General features: G+C 36.0%; 1 protein-coding gene across 4 annotated transcripts in view; it reads right to left on the reverse strand.

The window, feature by feature from the left end:
• The window catches only part of LOC110023955 (protein ACCUMULATION AND REPLICATION OF CHLOROPLASTS 3), an 84,964-nt gene that overhangs the window by 37,982 nt on the left and 24,588 nt on the right, over positions 1-22,394 (reverse strand). For 3 of the 4 annotated variants that reach the window (XM_020723638.1, XM_020723620.1, XM_020723647.1), the window contains exons 5-8: positions 21,692-21,740; positions 1,342-1,454; positions 1,183-1,254; positions 951-1,061 (exon numbers count right to left, since the gene is read on the reverse strand). In XM_020723638.1, coding sequence (XP_020579297.1) covers positions 951-1,061; positions 1,183-1,254; positions 1,342-1,454; positions 21,692-21,740 — 345 coding nt within the window. The remainder of the gene's footprint in view (positions 1-950; positions 1,062-1,182; positions 1,255-1,341; positions 1,455-21,691; positions 21,741-22,394) is intronic. The other variant, XM_020723630.1, reaches the window with a different exon arrangement.

Below are 22,394 nucleotides of genomic sequence, written 5' to 3' on the forward strand. Positions count from 1 at the left end.
ATATATTAATTAAATAAATTGATTAATAAAAAAATATTTAATTATATATTTAATAGATATAAGTGATAATATAATAATAATAATATTTTATAAATAATTATTAATTGCATGTTTTTTTATTAATATCTGATTATCAATTAACCCAATTGATTAATTAACACATCAATATCCACCATATTCAATTGATCCTATTTTTTTCATATTAAATATTTATTATTATATAAATACATAAAATCTATTTATGAATTATATAATATCAAAAAATTTTAATCTTTTTTCCCCTCCACGAATTACAGTTTGCTCAATACTCACCAACCTCATGCTTGTTGCAGACGAAATGTTAATTATAGAAGCAATTATTCATAAATTTTATTAACCTTTATTTTTTTTCAAAATAAATTAGATGAAATTAGTGAACATGCATATTAAATTAATACATATTAAATTAATATAATTCAATTTTTTTTTTTTTTACTTCAACAAACTTGTAAAGCAACTTCTTGCAACTTGTATATTATCTTATAACTGATGTAACGTTGTTAGATATCAATAGGGAACTTATTCAATTGCTTGTTTTTTTATATTTATATTTTTTTGTTAATAATTTTATATGAAAAGCAAGAAAATCGTTCAAATTTTTATGTTGTTCATTAACTCGTTTAAATACTCATTAGATTAATATAAATAAGGAAAGTATGAACATACATGTGAATGCTTGGCTCAAGCTCAAGCCGAACATAAACAACTTGTAAGATAACCAAACGAAGTCTAATCCTTGTCAGTTAGCTTGACTATAGCTCTAGCCATCATAATCTTCATCATTCCAAGTTAACTTTGATGCAGCAAGGTTAAATAAACTCATATGATGTACTAGGAAAGGAACAAATAAGCAGAAAGATGAAATAGAGGAAACACAATATTTAAAAAGAGTAAAAAGCCAGTAGTAATACCTTTAGAGCATTATCAAAAAAAGGACAGTGGAAGATAGCCTGCATAATGGCTGAATTAACACTGTAACCTGTTCCATGAAAAATTTTCATTTCTCCATAGCCTTCCAAAACCTGTTGGATGAATTTTAACAAAAAAAACCCCTTGAGGTATCCATAATACAGGCCCAAATAGATAAATGTCAAAAAAGTCATTTTATATCTTAAACTGAGATATCACATAACAGTAACCTGCCTTTATAACTTCTGATGGCTTGATATCCTCGACTTTACCATCAGATGTATATAAAATACTTGCATGCGTTTTCTGCAGAATCAAAAGTAAAAGCATGTTTAGACCAAAAAAGTATTAAAAAAAAACAAACTGAAGAACAGTCCGAGGAAGATAACATACAGAAATCATACTTGAGATGGTGTTCAAAGCTATGAAGACAGTATTATTAGCACTTTCTAAGGCCTCCGCAAGAGTCCCAATTTCAGCTTTAAGCAAAGAATCTGCTTCTACTACTGAGAAAAAGGATAAAACAAGAGACCAGTAAAAGCAAATGAATCTGCGACACTTACGTCCAGCGGTTGTAAGAATTAATTTTAATATTGCAGAAGAGCAGAATCATGCTATAAAGCAAGTCAAGAAGATAATCATTCTTGGTAAAAAAGCAATTTGGTACTAATTTAATAGCACAAACAGGCAGGCAAACTTAACTCTCTACTCCCAGTCAATCTCCCAACCTGCTACCACTCCATCCCAACCTACTATCGACAATTCAGCATTCCAGCTCACCCTCCACCATCCCACCAAACACCATAACCAACTGCCAACCCACAGAAAACAACTCCAGTTAAATGTTGTGTATGTTATTATTTCCCTTTCTGTGTGTTGGTTGTAAGCTTTTTTAGTAATAATATTTGCTTGCTCATCATTATCATTTGGAATCAGAGCTAGTCTAACTCTAGTCCTATCCTAGAGCTATCGAGTCTCTCACTACCTAACCCAATCTCCACACAAAAAGCCTTCCCATCATCAATTTTCCAAATCAGCCCCCAAAATTTTTTCTTTCCCATCCTAAATGCACCCTGTGCACTCTCTTTCACCTCAAAAACCTAAACCCTTGCTACGCTAGACACTTGTAGAGACCTAATCCGGAAGAAAAGATTCAATGTTGCATATGAAAAATCTGTAAAGATATGTTCAGTAACATTTTTTTTGAAAAATATAAAACATGAAATCATCCAACTACAACAGACATGCCGCCTTCAAGAGGAAACTATCCAAAATCGTCACACAAACTCGATTCGATTCCAGAAATGAAGAACTACTAACCTGAAGTCAAGATTTTAAAGGTAGATTCGTCATATTTTGATGGTGACATGGATCCGGACAAATTCATTGAGCCACTCTAGACAGTGGAACGTGCCTTAAGTATCAGAATATCCCACCAAACAGAATGGTGAAACTAGTTGCCGGTAAATTAAAAAAGAAAGCATATCAATGGTGGAAGAATTTGAAAATACTTTGACGGTAAGATAGTGAAGAGTAAAATTACAATCTAGTTTTAAAATTAAATAATAGATGTAACGCTAGTACCTACCAGTTCTTTAAAAAAAGATGTTCATAACCTAGCTTAAAAAGTGAGGCATAACTTCATCAGTGATCTTCACATCCAGAATCAAGTAGAAAGAGCACACATAACATGACATCCAAGCCAAGCCCGCTTGAGAAGAAACAAATTCAGAGAGGAGAACATGTGGAGCCAACCAACATTCCCAAATTCGTCCCAGCTAGGAAGTGTTTCAAGCACCACAGATTTGGGCATATTGAATCAGATTACCCAACCAAGGGAATGATCACTTTCAGTGAAAAGGGAGCAATTGAAAAAATAGCTAACATAAGAAAGGATGAAGATGTCAAAGATGAGCCTCAGCTTCAAGGCGACAAGAAAGAGATGCTAGTGATACAAGATGAGTCTGCTAGAGAGATTTTAGTAGGATTAATCAAGGTTATTCAAAAAGAAAGTGAGTCTAGGAAGCCAATACCTCAAAAGGGACAACCCCTGTTAACAAAATTGCAAGACATCCTGACTGATAGTTCACCTGCTGGGTGGTTACAAGTAAAAGTGATCCAACATGTCAGAAATGAGAAGCTTGTGAGTACTTCTGAAAAGCTATATGGAATTATTCGGATATTAAATTTAGTTCAACAGTGTACTCACCGACAGATGAACAGATAGAAGGGATGAACCACAACTTTAAAAATTATTTTAGGAGCTTGGTGGGAAAAAAATTCTACAATGGAATATAGGTCCTATCAAATAAAAAAAGAGGCCTCTCTTAAGTGGTTGCTATTGAGAGTTTCCCAGCCGACCACAAATCTCATTCCCGAATTAGTTCCTACCGGCGAATTAGTTTACTAAATGAGCCCTACATATTACAAGTTGATATACAGAGTACGAGTTGATAGGGCAAATTACAGAGTCAATGGCTCCAGAGTTACTTTATGAAATTCTATATATATATGCAGCTCTAGCTTAGGTTAAGCCAAAAGAAGATTGATACTTATTCCATAATGATGTCTTTTAAAATAACACCCTACAAGAGTGACTTTCTGGGAAGTTACAGTAGCTTCACCACCTTCATCATGGTTAACCTAACACTATGCTACGAGGAAACAGAACCTTCCACGGAAGAAGTCAAAGCTCCCATATTGACCTCATTTTGCCACATAGGACTTGTACAGATATCACCCCTTGGTCTCGCGCAGTAAAATTAGCTAAAAAACAACTTGCCATTTTTTTGGCCTGGTGTGGTCACGCTAGACAGGTGTGACCATGCGCGAAAGTTCCTCAGTATGGTCACGCCTGGCCTAGATGTGACTGCGCACAGAAATTCCTCAACATGGTCACGCCAGCCCTGGACATGGTGACGTGACCACACCAGTTGACACACCATCGGTCCACAGATCAGGCAACGAACAATCGCATTGTTTTGTTGGCAGCGATCTATGGCTTACTAACCATTCGATTGATCCCAGTCGTCGATGCGCCACCCAATCGGACGGCTCTGGAGGACTCTACCACTGTCTTCTCAGCCTATAAATGGGTGGCGGTCGCTCTCAACACAAGACACACACAGACTAAGGGACTACACTGCTTCAAAGAAGAAGTGGGACAAAGTCTCCGACAAGCCACCTCCGCCTCCGCTCTGATAAACCCCTGTTCTTTTCTTCTCTAATTTAAGAATTTATTTTTCTAACTTTAGTTAAGCTAGGTTAACTCAATAGCCTTGGGTTAGGCTTCGGTTTGGTCCTGACTCAGATCACAACCCGAACCCAGCCTAACCCTAACTCACTTAGTTAAACTAAAACCTAGCCCAAACCCTAGCCTAACCTAGCCTAAACCCTAACCAAAACCCTAGAACTTACCCAACCCAAATCTAGCCCAAACCCTAGACCCCCAGATTTAGCCTTGGAAAGTGTTGTCAAGATAATGTTTAAAAGCCTGCTAAAAATATATACTTCAAGTTGTCGGAACCTAATAAATCAGATAAGGTAACCACAGATTTCTCGGACACAAAATTGAAGAATGCTTTTCTTTTAAGGATTGGCTGGAGAGGAACCACAAGAACGGTACGGTCATCATTCCCAAAGAATAATTGAAGGAACCAACACAAGGTTCCATCAAGGTTCTCTTGGTGAAAAAACAGAAGCGGATAAGCCAAGTCAAAAGGAAGAAGGTTTGAAACTTGTTCTGTCAAAGACCGCCAAGAAGATCATCAAAAGAGTTCAAAGTCTATCAGAAACAACTCATAAAAGAACTCAGACGTCTAACGTTTCTCTAGTTCTTAAGAGAAAAGAAGCAAAGAAACCCACACTGAATTCGACAACACTTGAAAAACAAGTTTAAGAGAAAGAAATTATATATAGAAGTTTCTAGGACTGTGGAGAGTTTTATTCTTAGGATAGTTGTTTCGGGCGAAGATCCAGTGACCCTGGCAGCACTAACTCTGTATGACTTATATTTCTATCACTTTGAGATTATAAATAAAATGAGAGTGGTTCTAAGTTTATCTTATCTATTTTTGATGAATCATTATCGATCGACTAAAGTAATAATTTTAACAGTGGCGAAAATCCTAATAATTCTAATAATCCTGATCTCAAGTTATAAAGGAAAATATTAATGAAAATGACAAATGGTTTTCTGATAGAGATGTCCCTGTACTCAATCTTAAAGGTATGCCAATTAGAAATGAACTAGAACCTTCAGATACTCAAGAAACTCAAGAAGCAATCTCAGACATCATGAAACACTCTACGGATGATTCCGCAACAAAAGTTTTGGAAGTTAACCTTTGAAGCAGTAAAGAACTCCAACCATGTAGTGCACTCCACGTGAAAACCACAAGAATCAATAAATAAAATTCTTCCACGGCGCTGCCACAGGATGTTCCTATCCAGGATGAGCCTGTGAAAGTTGCTCTTAAAGTTGGTTATAATGCATTATCCCACCAAAGAAAATTGTCGATCAAGCTCAGTATTTATGACGCCCATGTAACATCCAAAAGAATTGAGGGAGTCATTAATCAAAGCACTACAAGATCCTGAGATTTGTATGAAACATCTGAAAGAGAAGGATACTTTTTCCATGAAGGTCCCAAACTGGCATTCACAGATTATGACCTTCTACTGGGAACAGCCAACTATAAATATCTCGGTTGAAGTTGAACGATTTAAATTATCCAGAGTTCTTGTTGATCCAGGTGCATATGTGAACATCATGAATCTAAAAACACTTGCATGCCTCTAAGTGGACACACGCATACTTTCCTCGGACAAGATGTTACTAAGAGGATTTAATCAGAACGGTGAAAGAGCACTCACGTCAGTAACAATGTTATTTAAGATTGCAAATTTTCAAACCGAAGCAAAATTCTATATCATTGACTCAGATACATGTTTCACCGCACTTATTGGAAGACCTTGGCTCCATGAAAAGTAAGAACAACTTTGAATTTATAAGAGATTTATAACAATGTATCAAATACTACCACAATGGCATTGAACATTGCATCATAAGAGATTTATAACAATTCTCTATACATAAACTTGGAATTTATGAAAACGCGGCCTATTATATTCCAAAATATCAAATTATCTTTTCTGGGAAATTTTTAAGTAAGAAAAAAATAATAGAGAAGAAATAACCATACAAAGAAAAGTAATTGTAAAAGAGGATGATAAAATAAAGAACGAATGAAAAGAAGAGGATCAAAAGAAAGCATAAGAAAGAACAGGAAATATCCACTACTTATGAAGACGAATCCTAAATTAAAGTTAAGCACTCCCAAAATTTGAGAAGAGATAAAATTGAAGGAGATTCCAAAGTAAAACAGAGTTTGGAGAGCAGAACCCCTCCTATGTATATCGGCTTTGAATCCAGCTCGAAGGATGAGGCGAACATTGTAAAGCGGTCTGCTATTCCTTGGAAAATATCCCTAGAAAAAGATGATATTGAAAAAGAAACAGTGACTACAGAAGGAAACAAGTCAGAAAGTTCAGTGAACAAGAAAATCAATCAATACGTTCGCACTTTGACCCTAACCCCGCTGTCCTCAGAGGCGGTGGATAGTTGGAGGTTAAGGTTGCACCCCAACTGGATGGGTACCAAAATAAAAGATTTTATCAAGGATATTCGTCTAAAATTTCTGAAGCAGAAATTCAGCTTGAAAACAGTAATCTCAATGAGTTGGTAGAGTTACCCTTTGATTGTTACTCACCCTGTGTCGAAAATGGTTGAACAAGGTCTGATACCTCACACCTAGTCAAAACAACAATCTCACTGTCTCACAAATCTTTCGGATACGAAGAACAGAAAAGATATACCAAGAGCTGGTGTCGGATTTGCTACTACATATCATTCAAATGAAAAGGAATATCGTATGACCATCACAAATCATCTACAATACGAAGAAGTTTACTAAATAATAGACCACTTTGGTGAAAAATTCTGTTTAGAAAATTCTGAAGATTCATATGAACTTTCAATAAAAGATGCATCTCTTGAACTAGAAGAAGAAATCAAATCAGCAGTTGATAGGTTCAAAGAAGAGAATCTCAAAACTCGGGATAACCCCAAACCTACCTTTATAAGTTCTCTTTTGGATGAAAAAGAAGCTGAAAACCTTGTTAGTTTATCGACGAAATATAAAGACTATTTTGCCTGGACTTACAAAAAAATGTCAGGATTATCACTCGATATAGCAGTCATAAGTTAGAGATACAATAAAAAATTACACCGATCAAACAGGCTCCAAGGAGAATGAGGCTAGACATCAAAGAAGTTATTGTCGAAATCAAAAAATTGATCGAGGCTGAGTTTATAAGAAAAAAAAAAAGCACCCTGTGTGGTTGGCCAGTGTTGTGCAAATAAAAAAAAGAATGGGTGGATCCATATATGCATAGATTTCAGATGTCTGAATAAAGTTTGCCCTAAAGATGAATTCTCGCTACCCATACTAGAGTTGATGGTGGACGTTGCTTCTTCAAAACTATCTTTTCATTTGTGGATGGTTCTTCATGTTACAAACAAATCAAAATAGCTCCAGAGGATGAGAAACGCAAAGCATTCAGAACACCTATCGGAGAAAAATGTAATAAAGTTATGTCATTTAGTCTAAAGAATGTTTGTGTCGCTTACATATGTGATATGATCAAGACCTTTGATGAGTTGATACATCAACAAGTCGGATGTTATATGGGTAAGTTGACATATCTGAGACGTTTTATCTATAATCTCTCTGGAAGATGCCAATCATTTTCGGCATTAACCGAAAAGAATGCCAAATTTGTTTGACATGACAAATGTCAACAAGCATTTGAAAACATAAAACAATATTTGACAACGCTTCTCGTTTTTAGCGCCACCCATCCTAAGGTGACCATTGATATCATATATTGTTGCATTAGGTGAATCTCTCGGCGCCTTATTTGCTCAAATTAATGAGAAAGGAAAAAAAGATTCATTATATTACTTGAGTCGCGACTGATACTAGCCGAAAAGAATTATCCTCCGTTTGAAAAACATTGTTTAGCCTTAGTTTGCAGTCCAGAAATTAAAGCATTACATGCTCTCTCACAAAATCAATCTCATTTCTAAATTTAATCCTTTACAATATTTGATGACTTGCCTAAAACAGTCTGGAAGACTAGCAAGATGGTCAATGATTCTATTACAGTTTCATAGAACTTATTTACCCTTACGTGCCAGCAGACGTTCTTGCAGCATACCCGTTACATGCAGACTCTGCTCTACATGAAGATTTTCCTGAGGAACAAATCTTAAACCTCAAAAAAACCAACGAATCTTGTTGGGAACTTTATTTTGATGGAGCTTCACCTTTAAGGAAAGATGTTAATTCATACAAAACCATCCCAGGCAAAGTAAGGATCATGTTAATATTCATTAACCCTAATCGAGGAATGTTAAGGTTCACATATCATTCCCCATTGTCTTGCACCAATAATGAAGTAGAATATGAAGCCCTACTCACTGGCCTACATTTGACAACTACAATGGAGATCAAAAAGATTTTTTTTTTTGGAGATTCATGGTTAGTGATTAATAAAATTGCTAAAAAAATAGCAGGCATTAAAGCCCAAACTCCAACGATATCACCAATACGCCATGAAGTTGCTCGAACAGATACCAGATGCTACTATATACAAAATTCCCCGTGATAATAACACTATTGCAGATGCTTTGGCAAAGTTAGCTAAAGAAATAGTTTTTCTGAAAAAAGAATCTTTTTCAATCAAATTCCAAGCTTGTAGAGTCCTCTTCCCTTTCGATATAAAATATTTGAATAAAATAAACTCTCAAGAACAAGTTGCCACAACACATAAAGAAGATGATTCATACTAGTGTAATCCTTTCGTATATTACCTGCATGAAGGCAAGCTTCCTAAAGACAATTATCTCGCTCGACAAATAAAAACAAGATTCTGGTCTTTCACACTTTTGAATGACAAATTTTACCGAAGATCCTATGATCATGTGTGGTTACAATGCTTAAGCAAGTAGGAAGCCCAAGAGATCGTTAAAGAGGTACACTATGGATTATATGGTGCTCATCAATCAGGTCCCAAAATAAATAAAAAATTAAGAGAATGGGATATTAATGGCCTAAGATGATCAGTGACTGCATGGCAACACTCAGAAGTTGATACCAATGTCAAGTGCATTGCGTAGTCTTACACCAGCCTCCTAATTTACTTCACCCAACAATTGATTCCTTGTCATTTGAGTATTCGGGTAAAGACATAATACGACATATTGGACACTCTCATTAAAAGGACATAAGTCCATATTTGCTGCAAAAGATTACTTTTCTAAATGAGCAGAGGCTATACCATTCGAAGAAATCAAAGCCCATCATATACTCCAGTTTTTCAAGAACCATATCATGTATAGATTCGGTATCGCTAGTCGGATCATATCTGATAATGGTCCTGCTTTCAAAAGTATCAAGATCAACAACTTTGTGAGTCGGCACAATATTGACCGACGCTATTCCACCATCTATTGCCCTCAAGTTAATGGATTAGCGGAAGTTTTTCATAAAAATGTTGAATAAAAAAAAGGCAGTGGCACGAACAACTAGTAGAAGCATTTATCTATTGAACTATGCAAAGAACCCTAACTTAGTCTACTCCCTACTCCTTTTTCGTTAGTTTATGAGTCTAAAGCCATACTTCCCCTAGAGGTTCAACTTCCTTCGTTGAGAATTGCAAAATGTTTTGCAAACCCTCCAGAACAGAATATCTGGTTATGACAAGAAGAACTCAAGGGGTTGGATGAAGCTCGTCTGTTAGCAAAACAAAATCTTGAGTTGAGCCAGTCACGTATGATTCAAGCACACAACAAGTTGGTTAGACCTCGAACCTTTCGTGTAGGCGAATTGGTTCTAGTTCTCAAAAGACAGATTCTAACTCACCGAAAAATTGAGGGCAAATTTGAACCAATTTAAGAAGGCCTTTATGTAATAGGAAAAGTCTGTCAAGGGGGTTCTTACCAACTGGTAGACCAGAAGGGACGACGTCTGATACCCTCAATTAATGGGCGTTATTTAAATTAATATTATGTATGAAAGGGGGTGTATGTAAAGAAACATGACAGTCAAACCATTGAAGAATCTTTTTGAAATCTTTTAATGACAATTTGAGATTTGATTTATACTAAGCTTGTTTTCTTAAATCTTGTTTCCCGTCTCTTAAAATCCTTTAAGCTCCTTTAAAATTGAGCTTTTTGACGACAATTAACTCTTTCATTTATTTGGTTACAGGAAATGTTATCAGGAAAACTTATACTCTCTTTCGAAGACAGTGTCTCTCTAAAAATTGATCAGACACATCTGACAAACAATCCAATCATCATATTTGTCATGAATTATACAAATTTAACCATGGTCTACAACAATCCATAAATAGTTGCAATTGAGTCTGAATTGCCTCCCATGGGAGCCTTTGATTGAATTTTCCATAAAAAGGCAGTTGGAAGCCCATCATTGAAAAGAAAACGAAGAGATGATCCCTGTGACATACTTATGAAGTTAAATCCATAATAGTAAAGCTTGAGCTCACTAAAACACAGAAGGAATAAAAATTGAAGAATGAGAAAAAAATATAACAGAATAGCAAGGGAATTCAATGCTAAAAAAACGTCCACCGTTGAGAAATATGTACATCTGGAACTCTCAAAAATGGTTCGAGACAGTAAATTCGCATATATACCACCTTCCTTTTCTCCTGAGACCTGAACCGCCTTCAGAGAGTGAGACTGATGACCCAATATTCCAATGCAGGAAGATGAAAACTAAGAATTTTGAATGTTTTGAGCAATTCCAAGGTAAGCCCGCCAACATCTTGGAAGGGTTAAAACTATTCACTAGAGCCTTCTCAGAAATAGTACACAAAAGATCATCCAGAAAGTCTATAGTTTCCGAGACAAAGGCCATCGGGAGGAGCTTAAGAAATGTACCTACAACGAGCTTGAGAGATAGAGGAAAGGTATACGATGAGCAACTCTTCAATATGAGTGCGGTTACAACTATATCTGAGACAGTAAAAGAAATCCACCCGGGATCCTACGGAGAGAAGAAGTAGACTACATTCTCTGGTATTTATATTTATGATCAGAAGAATTGTATATTGGCATGTCTTTCCTCTTTCATGCATACCTGTTAGTTGTATCGTTAAAATTTGTGACAGATAATTGTATTCTGCCTCAAATTGACTCTCACAATTTCAAGCGTTCACTTTGCACAATTTCTTTGGTGAGTTTTTGCAACAAGATCTTTGGCAGAGAGCCCAAAATAATCGGCTCTGGTGAGTTTGTTCGATCACATTCCATTGCCCTGCTTCCGGGATCGACACTAGTGTTCAATGGGAACAGTGTCAACTTGGCCAAACACTACCTACTTTCCGTCCATGAAAAGCAAATATTTATTAACTTTAGGAAGATGAAGAGCTTGAAACAACCTTTAAGCTATGTCAAAGACATCATGTTGCAAAGTACTAAGCCAATGCTGCTTTAAGGATTTGTTGATTGCTCATGTGCTGCTGTTACAAACAGTTGATGTTGGCTACATGTTGTGTTTGTGAAAATTTATCATTCAGCCATATGAATGTATCAAAAATAATGGATATGTTTAAACAAACTGATGTTCTTTTGCTTAAAAGTAATGTCTTTTCTGATTAAATGAATATGATGTTGAATGAATCTTGAAATTTTATCAAGATGATGTTTAAATGAACATATAAATTTTCATATTGACACTGGCTTAGAAACTTTTAAACTCAAAATATTCACAAAACAAACAAACACTTTTCCTATACAATCAATTTTTTCAAAATAAACTTCCATACTAATAATCAAAATTAAAACAATCAAAATCAAAACAATTAATCACAATAATAAAAAAACACAACTATCAAAATCAATCAAAACCATAACAAAATTTTCAAGAAAAACTACAACAAAATCTCAAAATTTTTCATACAACATAACCTTATTTAGTCTTAAAGATATCATTCTTAACTACCCTGATAACTATTTAGACGAGGTGCAATGCTTCATGCGATATCCTAAATCCAAATATAGCTAAAAAATTCATGGTTGTTCAAAAATGAAAATTTTCAAAAAAACAAATTTAATAAATCAATTCAACAAAAACGATAGCACAAACACAATGCATAATGAATCCAGTTTGAACTTCATTGGGTCCATCAGAAATTAGAGTATGCCTCACAAGGCACCAAGATGATGGGACCACGTTGATTGACCTCAGACCAATTGATTAGTTTTGGAGATCAATCCTTTTGACTAAGTATCTTTTTAACTTAGTCTATCACACACGGCAAGACGTTTTTTTGATCCATTGAAATAGCACGCCCCATATGGCACCATCACGATGTGATCTGATGTGATCAAGTTGATTGACTTCGAATCAGTCAGGGTTGAGTTTGGATGCCAATCCTTTGAGCTGGTAAACCTGAGGCGCGACAAATCCATTTGTCCCTTTCAGTTTAGTCGATCATATCCTTTCTTTGAACCTTCTTCGGGTAAATTAGAAGTTGAAGTACGCCTCACGTGGCACCAATACAATGCGATTAGGTTGGTTAACCTTCCTGCAATTGTCAATCTGTTGAGTTAGTAAATCTAAGTTGAGGTATGCCTTACTCTCATCCAGTATACTGAGTGCACACTGAAAAAGGTTAGATGAACTTAGGGTCTATTTGGGGCAGTTGCAGCTTATTCATTTTATTCAGATAAGTTTATCCTGATAAGCAGCTGATCCGGATAAGCTGATCCGGTTGTTTGGTTTGTGTGTTTAGAGAACAGTTGATTTAGTCTCTAGTTGGATAAGCTGTGTAGTTGCTTCGTTTCTACATTTGAAAAACAACTGATTTTGGATAAATTAGCATTTTTAATTTTCATGTATAGATTTAAGACACCAAAATATTGTAAAAATATGAAAGTATAGATGTGAAATTTGTAAATACACAAGAACTGTGTGCTATGTGGGGCATTTACACCACACAATTCTTACCTATTTACAATATTTACACAAATCCATGTTGTTCATTCCAATTTCTTAGCTCATTCAAACTGGCAGCATCATATGCAACAGAAGATTTACTTGGATATTTCATATTCTTATTTATTTATATTTTTAACAACTAATTCTTTATATTTACTCGTATAATATCCACATGATCAAAACAGAGATTGAAAAAGTGCATTTCAGGCAGCAAGTTCAGAAGCGATCAAATGGGAATGTAGATAAATTTGTAATAGTTCCCTACAAAGCAAATAAATTCTAAGAGAGCCTCGTCCAAGTTAATCACATTTACACAAGAAATATCAATGTGTGGTGACTAGAAATACACTAATTGGAAGTTAAAATTTTCCATACATACATTGCAAGCTAACTCAAATCAAAGCTAACAATAGAAAACATAAAATGGCAACACTAATCAGATGTCAATAGCAGAAAGGAAACAATTTCTTCTATGCTGGAGCTAAATATGGCTTTACATGCCAGTATTCTTTATTGCTAATTTGTGTTTTTTTCAACTCTATGATGTTATATTTGAAAAGAATATTATACAGAGACAGTTACATACCTCACAATTCTTATGTATTTACATATCTAACACCTATTGCATTTATACTGCACAAGTCTTTCATATCACATAAAAAATTAAACATTACTTTTAACTTCTAAAAAGTGAAATGCACATTTTTCATGTATAGGTAAGATATCAACCGATTGTCGGATAGAAATAAATTCAAGTAGCTACATTGCCAACATGTCCTACATCTCAGCCTCTTTATGTACATGGTCTGCTAGCTTTTAGAATAGAAATAGAGTTTAAGTGCTGAAATGATTTAAAATGTATTAATTAGAATGGCTCCTATTCAGGACTTCAGACAGCAATTTGATAAAACATCTAACCCATCCATCAAGCCTATAGCTATAAGAGAAACAAAGTACTTGCTAATTTGAAACAAAAAGGGCATCTTAACCAACAAAATTTATCTGGATTTCAGAAACACAATATCATTCATTTCGACATGCCTGTATTTCTTCCTCCAATTTCTTCCTCCAAAAACATGCCTGTATTTCTTCCTCCAAAAACAATGAAGGTTTTATTGTCTTTGGCTACCAATGCATAAACAAAATGACTAACTCCCTCTCTAAAAAGAAGAAAAGATAAAAAAAATTGGTAAAATCCGTGTAGTTCCATGTTCAACTTCTTCGTCCCTAGCAATGGGATTGGTGGGACTACAAAAAGAAAAATTCTAAATTTTAATATTGAATCTAAGATGTTAAGGCACTTGAAACAGCATTAGGCTTGCAAGCCGATCAATTCAAACCAAATGTGTTACAATGACCATCTGAGATTGATCAAATGTTGAAGCATAAGTTTCAAAGCAAGCAATATCCATAAAAATTTATGATGAAAGAAACAATATATGGCAACCAATGGCCAAAGACATGAATTAAAGCTCTCAAGTAGCTCTTATAGGCCAATCTGACAGAATTCCAAACCAGCAGCTTTCTCCAAAGCTTTTGCAGAACTCAAAGTAGACTACAGAAAACTCTAACAAATCTCAAATTGAAAGAACAAAAATCGCAACAAGTGGTGAACTACTCCATCAAGTCCAATTCACTACTGCGAAAGAAGTGCAACTGAAAAACCGTATCAATAGTCATACGCCAATGCAAGAAAAATAAAACAGTGAATACCGAAGGCAGAGAGGGCGGAGAGGGTGAATTCACCAATGTAGGGCAGAGAGGGCGGATTCGCGATTGCGTCTGCTGTTAGGAATGCCAAAGGAAGCAAGGAGCGGCTAGGGATTGTAAGTATTGCTAGCTTGCTTCCCGGATTGTGCTGAAGGTAAACTAAACTCGCTCGTGGGTACTTCGATCGAGCTACGGACGACAGAGGGTGTAATGGATGAGAATGCTTTGAGTGCGGCAAGAGATCGAGCGAGGGAGCGGAGAGAAGGGCACCGAAGGAATAATTTTCGAACGTTAAATTAAAAACGTCGGTCGCGTGGTTGGTGTTTATTAAGAAATAAAATAAGTTGTTTTCAAAACATAATCCGAACGTGTTTATCAAACAAGGCAGCGGCATTTTCAGAACGACACCGCACTTATAAGTTGCCCCAAACAGGCCCTTAGCTTAATCTTATTCAAACCCTTCACAATTTGCTTTGGTCCATTGGAAGTTGGAGTATACCCTACACGGCACCATAACAATGTGATCAGGTTGATTAAATCCAGGCCAGTCAAGGTTGGTCTTGTAGATTAATCCTTTTAAGTTGATAATTTTGAGTTAAAGTAAATCTCTAAACAAACTCTTTCTCAATCCAACTTATCGCACACGAATGAGATATTTTATTCATTCCTTCAGAGCTTGTCAGTTTTGGTCTACACCCAGCTCCAATGGAACTTAAACCTTGACTTAGCGAAACTAGGATAGGGTTATATCTATATAACCGCTCCCTAGAGTCAATCATTGCCAGACTGTGTCGGAATGTCGTACTTGAAGTTAGAGTGGACTAACTCACTGAAGTCGGCAGGGCTAGCTGATGTCGACGGATTTCCTCATCTGATCAATTCAACAATTTAGATTTGTAAATCTAGGATTGGTTAATGGGCACCTTTTAAAATCGCATAATCTATTGAGCATCTACATAATACTATATTCATTTCTCCAGGTTCATAGGACGTTAATCAACAGAGGTTGGTCTTATAGTCTACGCCTTGGTTGGTTAAACTTAGATTACAATCACTATCCTCTAGTACAGTCATTGACCACCTTGGGATGAGACAATTAGATCTAGCTTGGCCTTGGCCATTCCTTTTTGCAAGTCTAGTTGATGATACATCGAAAGTTGGAGGACACTTCATATGGCAACATCACGATAGGATCAGGTTGATTAATCTAATCACATTGTTGTTGTTGATATAGGTTAATGTTTTGAGCAAATAATTCTAAGTTGAAATAAATTCCTTAACTCAATCCAACTCATTGAACACTAAAGAAACATTTTTTATTTCTCAGGCTCGTCAGTTTTGCTGGCACACCGGCTTCAACATGGACCGACGCCTTGGCTCTGTAAATCTAGGATGGATCCTAGTATAGCCATTACATACTCCTGATTCAACGTCGTTAAGTCTATCTAGAGTGGACTGGAGGAACATGCTAACAATAGCTCTCCCTACACGACCCTCGTACTGAATAACTTAGTTTATTGTCTACAGTATTTTCGGGTACGTTAAAACACTGTCTTGATTAATTTAAACTAAGTTTTAAACAAACATTACTTAGCCTTTAGTAATTCGACACCTAAAATAACAAATCAACCTATTCAAATCAAATCAACACAACACACAAATTTTCCTACCTCTTGGTTCATTGACACCTCGATCCAAGCATAGGATTGGATAAGTCAATGTCTTGACTCTGTAAACCCAGTAGGGTATGTGCAGCTCTCTGTTACAGTCATTATACACCGTAAAAGAACCCTTAGAAGCCCAAACCCCACCACTCAGCTTCAAAGACAACCGGGTCAGAGCTTAAGGTAGGCGTCAGTCCCTGAATAGTCAGCCTTAAACTGACCAAGTGACTTGCCTTCAATTTAGATCCCCATATCACTTCTTTGAATCAAGTCGCCCTTGTGCACCTCTTAGGTCGAGAATAAGTCTTTGTACCAGCTTTCCTAATGTGTATAGTCACAACACAAACCCAAATTCCATAGAAATAAACTAAATCATCTAAAACTTCTTTCCCGATTATATATCAGAATGATGATAACCTTCAGTATTGTCCTTACTGATCTAGTCAATATGTTTATTTTCTAAGTTGGATGTTAGTCCTCGTGCTTTCTTTACTAATATAGAATTTTTCTCTAATTTTTTTTAATTAGCTGTCAGGATGAATGATATGCTCCAGTGATGTCCTTCTTGATTTAGTCATTTTGTATATCTTCTAGGTTCAATGTTAGTCCACACACTTCGCTTCTTAATATAGGCACTTCTCACAACTTTTTTTACTAGTTATCAGAATGATTGATAAGCTCCAGTATTGTCCTTCCTTATCTAATCGTTTTGTTTATCTTCTATATTGGATGTTAGTCTCAACACTTTCCTTCCTATAGTAAACAAATGTGTGTCCTTTGTGATTTCACATGCATGGATTGTGGAAACAAGGAGAAGCCTGTTACAGAGGAGTTCATCTTTTGTTTGCTTTTAAATGACTTGAGAAAGGCTATTACAGAGGCAAGACTAGATGTATCTTTGGATGAAATCCTAACAGCCGGCCTACATGCCCTTCTCCATTGTTTTTTCCCTATTGTCCAAAAACACCATGCAGGTACATCTCTAGTTTTCCTTCGCAACCGAAACTCTCTGTGCAGTCGGAAGTATGCCCTTCACGGTACAGAGCCTCTTCCACCGAAGTTTTTTCCCTGCAAAAGACACTCCTCTGGAACTTGTTCCAGTATCAAGCCCACCTCCAGACATTTTACTGCAGCGAATTCTCCACCAAAATTGTTCCTGCAGCAACAGCTCCTTCAGAGCCTTTTCCTACATCAAGCCTCCTGCAGAAATTTGACCTGCATCAAGCCCTCCTCTGGAATCTTTCTTGCAGCAAACCCTCAAACAGAGTTTGTCCTACAGCAGGCCCTCCTCCGGAGCCTTTTTCTATATCAAGCCCTCCTCCGAAGTCTTTCCTGCAGCAAGGCCTACCTCCGGAGCTTTAACTTCTTTGCAGGCCATACCCAGTAGTTTTTCCTGTTGGTTATTTACTACCTGCAACATTACCTATAGGAGTGTGCGCCTACTTACAGACACAGCAGGAACTGCAGTCAAAGACAACTACAGTCAACTAGAAGTTAGTTTTTCCTACAAATTGTCTATTTCACTGCAAACTTCCTTGCAGCATTATCAGTATGAGTTTTCTGCCTACCTACAGACATTGCAGGAACAGCAGTCAAAGACAATCGCAGTCAACTAAGTCAGTTATTCCATGCAGGTTGTACTTCCCTGCAAACTCCCCTACAGCAGCACGTATAGGAGTCTTCTGCCTACCGACAGGCACTGTATGAACTACAGTCAAAGACAACAGCAATACTAAATGAAGACTTCAAGTTCTGCTTCACAGAATCTTTCTCGTCCAATGTTTAATATTTTCAAATTTAAATTGAAAATGGTTTTCAGCCACGTTTCAACTCGAGAGAGAGTGTTAAAAGTTATATTAGAAAATAATTTATTCATATTAGAATTTATAAAAACAATATTTATTTCCTAATATAATTTTATTTCTTTTTCTTTTTAAATTTATTTTCTTGGATTTTTCTCTTCCTATTTTACGGTTTCCTATTTTATGTTATTTATTTTATCTCCAAATAATTAATAATAATTGATTAATTTGAGATATTAGATGTTATATCTTTCATTTCCTATTATTTTCTTTTTATTGTCTTTCCAATTTTATGATTTATGTAAGGATTATTTATACTCCATTTTCATATCAATAAAAACATTCAACATTATTCTGAATTTCAACAATTACTCACCTAAAGACACATTTCCTAACATATAGCTTAAGTATTTATAAGAAAACATCAATTAACACCTAGGCCACTTAATTATAAATACTCCTCTTATATATTTTTCATGAAAGCCCAAAAAAGGCTAATATATTAACTAGAAAAAAAGATACAGATACGATATGTGGGAGAGCCCAGCCCACACAAAAACTACAAATGGTTCCAAAACTAGAAAAAAAACAGAAAAATACATTAGATGCTAAAATAAAAAATCTAACAGTTACGAAATACATAGTATCAGGTGGCTAAAGAGCGACCCAATTTTGTCTTGTCTTTGCCTCTAGTTCTAGAGTAGGAGCAAGCTAATAAGTTGGTAAGATAATTGTCATTGTCAGTAGTAACCAATGTATCATCCAATATGTTCCCGAGCTGGAGTCGGCCTCCATTTTTCTTCTTCCTCCTGAAATAGACCTATCATTCCTCTTCCGAAGAATCAGTCTGATGGGGTGCTAGAACTGAAGCAGAAGGATTATCAACCGTATTACCCACAATAGGTTCTAGTATATGTGAAGTATGAGTCGCCTCTACATCGGATACTTCCTGAAGAAGTGGAGCTATGAGGCTCTCCTGATTATCAGTCCGAACACTATCATTTGTAGGTAATAGTCCATTAGTATTATTTTTTATGAGGTTTAAAGGTATCAGCATCACATCACTCGCAGTAACAGTAACAACAATGTCATGAGAGGGTTCCTCAGGGGCAATAGACACCTCATGTCTGATAGTATCCTCCTCAGGTGGAACTAAAATGTCCAGAACAGTGGGGTTAGACCCAGCCTTATTCACTGAACCTTAGATTTCCAAATTTGGATGAAACTTGTGGCATTTATCAATGACGCATTTATCAAGGACACGACCAAACATCTTACAGTGGGTACAATATGAGGGTTTGTGCTCCATGACGATTTATTGTCAATAACCATTAGGGGTTATGCCCAGCCAGATGCCCAGCCAGACTTCAGTAACGCCAGACTTCAGTAACATCAGGTAAGGTAATATCCCTTTTCATAAGTATTTCGGTCACTGAGGGTCTGGTTAGGTTGAAAGTAGGCAGATCTAGTTTCAAAAGATCTCCGAGAAAGACCCCAATAGAGTAGAGAACCTAATGGTGAAAAAAATGCAACTTGAGACAAGGAAAACTAAACCCTACCGGTATGTTGGGAGTTTCATGATTTGGGTTGAAATCAGGAGACCACTTGAGTAGCTTTAGAAGTTTACCAGCAATGTTAAGATATTTTTTTGGAGAAAATCCGAGTGTAGTCTTCAGGCAAGGTTAACTGAATCAAAACATGTCTCACATCCATGAGCCTCACTTTCCACTTTCCTGCTAATTTGAGGTCATCAAAATTTTTTGAGGTCATCAAAATTTTTCCTGATAACCTCCATAGGTGAGTGTCCCCATTGAAAATTCACAATGAGAGCAAACTTGAATTTGTCAGTCATTGTTGAAATTTCTGACTCTGAGAAAAAGAGAGTTGTCTTCTCACTTTTCCTGCTTACATTCTTAATAAAGGGGCAGTCACCTATACCATCACGATTCTCACCGTCTCCCCCTGAGGATTACCCACAACGTGGGCAAAGGAGGTTTTTCCCGGTTCACCCGTAGAAGAAGGAAGCTCCATCGAGAAGCCAATCGGGCAGAGGGCCGAAGAAGTCGGGGTGCTGCACAGAAGACAGTAAACCGCAGACCGATGATGCGAACTGTAGAGCTCAGGCGTCGTTCGCGGACGATTCCCGTGTGAAGCTTTTTGTTCCTGTTCAGCATCGTTCACAGGCTCAGTCAAGCCCTAGTCTGAGCGACTATATATATATATATATATATAAAAGTTATAATTCACAAAAAAGGACCACCCCTCTAATACTTTGACAAATTTGTCTCTCATTGAGTCACTATGCCCTGCAACAACACCACAAGCTTTTATATGGGATGGATGCCATTACAGGATATACAACTTTGAAGTCCCATTCCACCCCATCCCATTTTTTCTCATACATTTTTTTCTCATCTGAGCCCTTTCATATGCTTGAGCTCACTGGCTTTCTATCTCTCGTCCCCCTTCACATCATTACTATTATCTCTTCCATAACCTCAAACATTCCTCCCTCACAAAGCAAGGTATAATGAAGGCTTTACGGACTACTTACAAACTCATACAAGAGGGGTACAAAATAAATCATATTTTTTTCTTCAATCAAAAGCAATATGTGAAATGTTCAGGCTTTCCTCCTCTATCCATATATCCCATAGGTATAACGTTTGAATCAATAGAGAATATTTTTTTCTGTATGAACCGATATTCTTACATTCCAAATTCTTCCCGATACCTCCTAAGGAAAATCCTGAATTGGACTCTTTTTGTACATTCACCTATAATTCTTTAACTCCCCGTGTTCGTCGTTCTATTAGTAAATTTGGAAATCCAATATAGATCATGACCTAAATAAAATCTATTCATTTTTGAATTCCTATATAAGCAATTCCTTCGAAACCTGAGGATAAATTTTTTTTTTATATAGTCCTTAATGCAATTTCGTATTCTTTCATCCTCTTGTAGACCCATGGCAAATTTTTTTGATTTTGCAAACCAAAAAGAATGATGACTTTTCTTGATGCAAGACATAATTTATATAGTCATTTTATCAAACACATCTTTTTTATGCAAAGCAAAGCTTATTTAGTCATTGTGTCTTACTACGTCTTTTTTGGAGCAAAATGCAGCTTAATTAGTCGATTTGTCATGTTTTTAGTAGGAAAACATGCAAAATGCCTATATTAGCATAGCGGGTAAGAAAAAATCATCTATGTATTTTGAGCACTACACATGTCATTCTTCATGTTACAGGAAACAATTTTTTAATAGATTTGACTCGTACATACCCACACACGTCTTTCATGGCATGATGGGAAGGCCCGATATGTTGCTTGATAAAATCAAAACAACATAGAAGTTGCTAAGATAAAAGTGTTGCTAAAAAAAATGAACAAAATCCTTTCGGAATAACCAATCATAAATATATACTAGCATTTATGTATAAAGAGATGCATGTGTTGAAAAGGAAGCATACCAACATAGAAGTTCGAACATAATTTTAGCTTATTCACCAAGTCATTTATCTGCAACACACAAGTGCATGCAAAAGAAGGATTATTTGTTATGGTATTCTTTGCAGAACTAGCAAAAATAACGCACCATTTTAAAAAAAAATTATTTAAGACTTCAAAAAATAGTATTTCTATAACCAAAACAACTTAAAGAAAACATAAGACGCCTATAGGACAGGATATTTTGCTTTATTTATTGTTGCTGCGAGTTGTTCCTTACAGTATTTTGGCCTCATCTACTTCAGCATTTATGTTTGATTATTGGTATGCTTCAAGATCTTTGGCATAACTTTTAATTCAAGATGCAGTTAACTTCTATTGCTTTTTCTGTTGTATTTGGTGAAGTATTGATTTCCTCATAGGACTCCCGTCCACTCCCAACAGATCCCCTTTTCCGTTAATTTTTTGGCTAATGTATTAAGTTTAATCTTAAGGATTGCTCTGTATTCACGTATTATGCCTTTTATTTTAGGAACTTTTTCTCTGGGTAGGTGTATTTTCTCCTAGCTCCTTGATGCTTTTAATCAAAACTGCTTACTATGAATAGCTTTAAATCATAATTCAAAATGCTCTTGAAGAGCCAAAAATTATATCCGCAAGCTACACATAATGCATTACTTCTATAAACAAATCTAATATTGCTTATACAATCAAATATAATCATTC

The sequence above is a fragment of the Phalaenopsis equestris genome, unplaced genomic scaffold (assembly GCF_001263595.1).
Source record: "Phalaenopsis equestris unplaced genomic scaffold, ASM126359v1 Scaffold000002, whole genome shotgun sequence".
Taxonomy (NCBI): Eukaryota; Viridiplantae; Streptophyta; class Magnoliopsida; order Asparagales; family Orchidaceae; genus Phalaenopsis; species Phalaenopsis equestris.